Below are 6,003 nucleotides of genomic sequence, written 5' to 3'. Positions count from 1 at the left end.
ATAAAAAGGATGCTTTCGAAAGCTCATGATGCGGTCACAAGGATCCACCCAGGTGGATGGCCTGCACAAAGGCAGTTGAACTTGTCTTTCTGGCCCAGTAGGTTGGTCACTGGCCAAGGCAAATTCATGACTTTTTTTGCACTGGCCCGGGTGAACATTGCTCCCAGGTAGAAGTGACAGGGAGGGATATGGATGCAAATCTTCCCCCCAAAGAGTCCTGCTTCCTTGAGGGGCGTGGTAAGGGTTGTTAGTATTATCAAGGGGACCCCCGGAATGAGGGGTAGGGCACCAGCCTTCAGGTCAGACAGACTTGGGTTTGCAGTTCTCACTAGGTTGATTCCCAGCTGGTGCAAGACTCCTAACCTATCAGGGACCTCAGTTTCTGCATCTGTAAAATGCAGATAAGAAAGCCAATTTCCTGGGGCTGCTCTGAGGAGGAAATGAGGAGATAAATAAATGCAAAATGCTCAGCACCATCATATGGCTCATCATATGTGCTCAGCAAACTGTATTGTATAAAATGATGTATTCATTCAACAAATGTTATTGCCATGTAAAGTGCTAGGGTGGATGAAACAGAGCAGCCCCTGCTCTGTGGAGCTTACAGACTAGTGGAACAGATAGTCATGGTGTAATCACACGAATAAAGAATTACAATTGCGCTAAATACTGAGAAGGAAAAGTCCAAAGAACTAAGAGAGCATATAACCAGGGGCAACTGATCTAGCCACTTTTTAACCCAGAAGAGGTGACTACAGACAAACTAGAATGTTTTTGTTTTTCCCTTAATGATAAGAGAATCCTTCACATGTACAATATGCTGAACGTTTTGCAAAGAACTTTTCGTAGATGAGATTTTCATATGATCCAAAGCAGAGATGATGACCCTCATTTTACAGAAGTGGAAACTAAGGTGTAGAGAGGTTATATAACTTCCTTAAGGCCAGACAACTCATTGATAGCACACCCAGAGATCAGACAAAACCCAGAAGTCCTTTGCTTCCACATCTATTGCTTTTTCAGTATATCATTTTTTTTAAAATTCTGAAATACAGCATACTTTCTTCTTTTTAAAATGTTGAAATATAGTTTACTTACAAAAAGCATGGGGAAATATATGTGTATGGTTTAAGGAATACCTATGTAACTACCACCCAGCCCAAGGAACAGAATTTAACATAGCTCAGAAGTCCCCTTATATACCCTTCCCCAGGAGTAACTCCTATGCTAAATTTTGTTAATCATTCATTCTCTTACCTTTTAAAAGAGTTTTTATCATTTATGCATCTCAGTGATATATTATTGCTATTTATAAATGGCATCTTAGTTTATGTTTTCTATAGCTCGCTTCTTACTCCCAATGTTTTGTTTTTGAGATTATTCATGTTGATGATGCCTATATCTCATTTTTACAAATAAATAATATTCCATTGTGTGATTACACCACAATTTATTTGTGCACTCCCCTGCTAACAGACATTTGGATCATTTCCAGTGTTTTACCATTATAGATAGCTCTTCTTTTTCCTTTGGGAGATAAATGAATTTGTTTTTATAAAAAACTTTTGAAGATGTTATACATTTTGTGAATTTAAAGCCCAGTCCCTACACCCACATTATCAGTACTGTATGATAGTAGGTTCTATCATTTATTTTGAGTTTACCATCAGCCAGGAACTGTGTTAGGAGATTTACACACATTTTAAAAATTTAATTCTCTTAACATTCTTATTTGATATGTATTATTATCTTCAGGTGAAAGGACTGTTTGTTTTTTGTTTTTTTGCGGTACGCGGGCCTCTCACTGTTGTGGCCTCTCCCGTTGCGGAGCACAGGCTCCGGATGCGCAGGCTCAGCGGCCATGGCTCACGGGCCCAGCTGCTCCGTGGCATGTGGGATCTTCCCGGACCGGGACACGAACCCGTGTCCCCTGCATCGGCAGGCGGACTCTCAACCACTGCGCCACCAGGGAAGCCCTAAAAAAGTTATTTTAAGTTCCAATGTTAAAAGAACAAAAAGACAATACAATGAAAAAATCTCCTGTCCCCTAACCACCTCATTCTCTCCCCAGAGGCAATCAAAATTACTTATTACTTATATAATAATTATTATAAGGTCTTTATGAGAATTAAATTAGTTAATATATGTAAAGTATTTAGAATCCTGCCTATTAGAACTGTAACTACTATCAGGATAATCACATCGATGTTTTCTCATTCTTTTTTACAGTTGCCTGATAGTCTATTATATAAATGTATCACTATTTTAATCATAGTTGATAAACATTTAAGTTGTTCCTGTATGTTTATAGCACAGCAGTAAATAACTATTATTTCCCACTCACATAGGTGAGTACATCTAAAGGATAAAGTTCTGCAACTGGAACTGCCGGGTCAAAGGTATTTAACACGGTTATAATTTTAATAGATATTGGCAAACTGCCCTTCATGAATACATCACAGATTCTCATATATATTAACTTAAAGAGATAGAAACTTTGGAATAGAATAAACCTAGGTAAGCTACTTTGTTGTTCAGATGAGTCAGCTGATGCACGGGAGAGGGAAAATGACTGGCACAGGCAGTTAGTAGTGGAAACAGCACCAGAACCCATGCAGATGTCTGGACTTCGGGTCTTAAATGCTTTAAAGTCCATGTTAACATTTCATTATTATTATTATTATTTTAACATTTCATTATTTTGATGCTGCAGCTTGCTTATATAATAGTAGTAACTTAATAATTAATTTCTCACTATTCTTTCCGATTTTTCCCAGGGCTATTTTCCTACCCTGGATTGATCATGCGCGCTGTCTTGGACAATTCTGACCGGCTTGAGGTTTGCCAAGTGACCCATCTGCCCTCGTCTTCGAAAATGCTGGATTTGGTAAACTGCGTCTAGGGAAACAGAGCTCCGCCAGCCACTCCCAAGAGATCATTTAAATTACATCAAGGGAAATGAACCAAGGTATTTGTTCTGTAATGTCTCCGAGGTCAATTTCCCAAGCTGGTGGTTGATTAGTAATACATCTTTTAGACCAAAGGAAGCCCGCCTCTCGAGGGCAAAGTCATCATTGGTTGGTACGGCTGTCAATCACCAGGGGTATAAATAGGGGTTGCCGGCGGCTCCTCCTCCCGGACGGCCAGGAGCGCGTGGGGTGACGGCAGTCAGGCTGCGCGAGTCGTGCCGGGGAGGCGCTTTGCGGTAATATCTGACTGTTACTACTTAATAACTGGAGTGGAAAGTAAAAAGGACCTCTGCTCCTCTCTCCTCTTTTCCCCTCCCTGCCGGGCAGGCGTGATGGCGGAAGCCGCGGCGACGGTTGCCGGCGGAGAGGCGATGGCGGCGGTGGCGGCGGGGGAAGGCTCCTCGGGCCCGACAGGCTTGCCTCTAGGCCGGGGCTTCTCGAGCTACCGGCCCTTCGAGCCCCAGGCGTTGGGCCTCAGCCCGAGCTGGCGGCTGACCGGCTTCTCCGGCATGAAGGGCTGAGGCTGCAAGGTCCCGCAGGAGACGCTGCTCAAACTCCTGGCGGGACTGACGCGGCTGGAGGTGCGGCCTCCGCCGGGCCGGGGCCTGGTCGGAGGCCGTGAAGAGACGGCCCAGGAACCCGGCCTGCCGGTTAGGGCGGAACCCAGCCCAACCTTACCAACCCTCGGCATTGGGATGGACTCCTGCGTCATACCCCTGAGGCACGGAGGCCTGTCCCTGGTGCAGACCACCGACTTCTTTTACCCCTTGGTGGAAGATCCGTACATGACGGGGCGCATAGCTTGTGCCAATGTGCTGAGTGATCTCTACGCCATGGGCATTACTGAATGTGACAACATGTTGATGCTACTCAGCGTCAGCCAGAGTATGACTGAGGAGGAACGAGAAAAGATAACACCACTCATGATCAAAGGCTTTCGGGATGCTGCAGAGGAAGGAGGGACTGCAGTGACTGGTGGGCAAACGGTGGTAAACCCTTGGATTATCGTCGGTGGAGTTGCCACTGTGGTGTGTCAACCAAATGAATTCATAATGCCTGACAGTGCCGTTGTTGGGGATGTGCTTGTGTTAACCAAACCCTTAGGAACCCAAGTTGCTGTCAATGCCCACCAATGGCTGGATAATCCTGAAAGATGGAATAAAATAAAGATGGTGGTCTCCAGAGAAGAGGTAGAGCTGGCCTATCAGGAAGCCATGTTCAACATGGCTACCCTAAATAGAATTGCTGCTGGATTAATGCACACGTTTAATGCCCATGCAGCCACAGATATCACAGGCTTTGGCATTCTGGGTCACTCTCAGAACCTTGCAAAACAACAAAGAAATGAGGTGTCCTTTGTCATTCATAATCTGCCAATCATTGCCAAGATGGCTGCCATCAGCAAGGCCAGCGGGCGCTTCGGGCTCCTTCAAGGAACCTCAGCAGAAACTTCTGGGGGGCTACTGATTTGTCTGCCAAGAGAACAGGCAGCTCGCTTTTGTTCGGAAATCAAATCTTCAAAGTATGGAGAGGGCCACCAAGCCTGGATTGTTGGCATTGTGGAAAAGGGAAACCGGACAGCCCGGATCATTGACAAGCCTCGAGTTATTGAGGTCCTGCCTCGAGGATCCTCTGCTACCGCTCTTGCTCCTGAGAATTCCAGTACCTCCTCTGAGCCTAGCTTGTGAGATGGAATAGGGGAAGTTGTTTGGACTGTAGAGCCTTTGTACAGAATCATGGACAATTCTCAAGAGTTGATTTTAGGAAATTTCCAAAGAAGGCTGCCTGCATAATAGTTCCAGCTGCCCTTTGTAGGTGATTTGAATCAGCCCATCAAAAGCTTCACATTCCAAGGCCAGAAGTAACATTTTGGACTTTCAGGGGGTAGGTTTGTTAATCTCTTGAGTGGAAAAAGAGCAGAAAACCCTCTGTTTCCTCTTTCCAAGAGCAAGATGAGGCTACTCAGGTTGGAGAGATTTTTCTCAGCACAGGGTTCATTGATTTCTGCCCAGGGAGTGAGATTATTTAAAATTACATAGACACCAAAAATAAGTTGCAAGAAGAAAAACATTTAGATCAGAAGCAAATAAGTTTGGACCAGTACTGTTGATAAATCTAAATTGTTAAGGGAGATGAAAATGCAATGTCAAATTCTTTTTAGATTACTCTGAAATACTGGCTCTTTCCTACTCTGGACAAGAATTGAGCAGCTTGTCCAATGACTGGGAAAGGAGGACCTCCAACCACCTTACTTGGTCTCTGTTAATGATGTCTCTCCCTCTAAACCCCTTTAAGGACTGGGAGAGCCAGAGCAAGCCCCAGAGCCCAGGCCTTGGTGGACATTAAGATGTTAAATTCTTGTGCTGAAAATTCCTGGTGATTTAATCAATAAAGTGATTTCTAGTGAAATAAAGAGGATTTGGTTGAAAAATTCTTCTGGCTAATGTTTGTATCCTTGGAATTCTGAATGTTTTACAGTCTTATAAAATGAACCAACTGATACATTTAGCGTTGACAGTAAAGGACTCAAGAACAGGCATAAATCCCAAGGACTAGAGGGTGGGAAAGGAAATAGGTAAAGAAAGGTGTCAACAAATCTTGGAACATGGAAAGTAGGTGGAAGAGGGGTAACTGACTTAGAAGAACAGAGGAAGCCGAAGTATAAATGCCTTCAGAGTTGGGGAACACTAACAGGAAGCAAGGAGATACGCTCCGAATGTACTAAGGAAGGTGGGGTCAAAGGGTGGGGATGAAAACGGAGATACTGGTTAAAAATTTATGCACAGGGCAATTAGATCTTTGCAGTTCTCAATCTTCTCCCCTGTGTCATACAACCAGGTGACTGCCTCTCACCTGTGTAGGTAAACGGAGGTTTGTTTTCTGGAAAATGTGAATTTAAAAAATACTGTAAGGTCAGGGGCACCAGGCAGAGGACAGGGAGCCTCACCAAAAACAAGAATAAAGACAAAAGTGAGATTGCCCAGCCCCCTCCCTCAGCTTAGCTATTAGAAACACTGTCCAGGAAGCTTATACC

General features: G+C 44.2%; 1 protein-coding gene across 1 annotated transcript; it reads left to right on the top strand.

Moving 5' to 3' along the window:
* Positions 1 to 3,246: 3,246 nt before the first annotated feature.
* On the top strand, positions 3,247 to 5,402 carry SEPHS2 (selenophosphate synthetase 2). Its single transcript, XM_079719799.1, has one exon. It carries the CDS (start codon positions 3,302 to 3,304, stop codon positions 4,655 to 4,657), a length of 1,356 nt encoding a protein of 451 aa, XP_079575925.1. The 5' UTR covers positions 3,247 to 3,301; the 3' UTR covers positions 4,658 to 5,402.
* Positions 5,403 to 6,003: the final 601 nt, after the last annotated feature.

The sequence above is a fragment of the Hyperoodon ampullatus genome (genome assembly GCF_949752795.1).
Source record: "Hyperoodon ampullatus genome assembly, chromosome: 14".
NCBI lineage: Eukaryota > Metazoa > Chordata > Mammalia > Artiodactyla > Ziphiidae > Hyperoodon > Hyperoodon ampullatus.
This window is presented reverse-complemented; position numbering and strand designations above follow the sequence as displayed.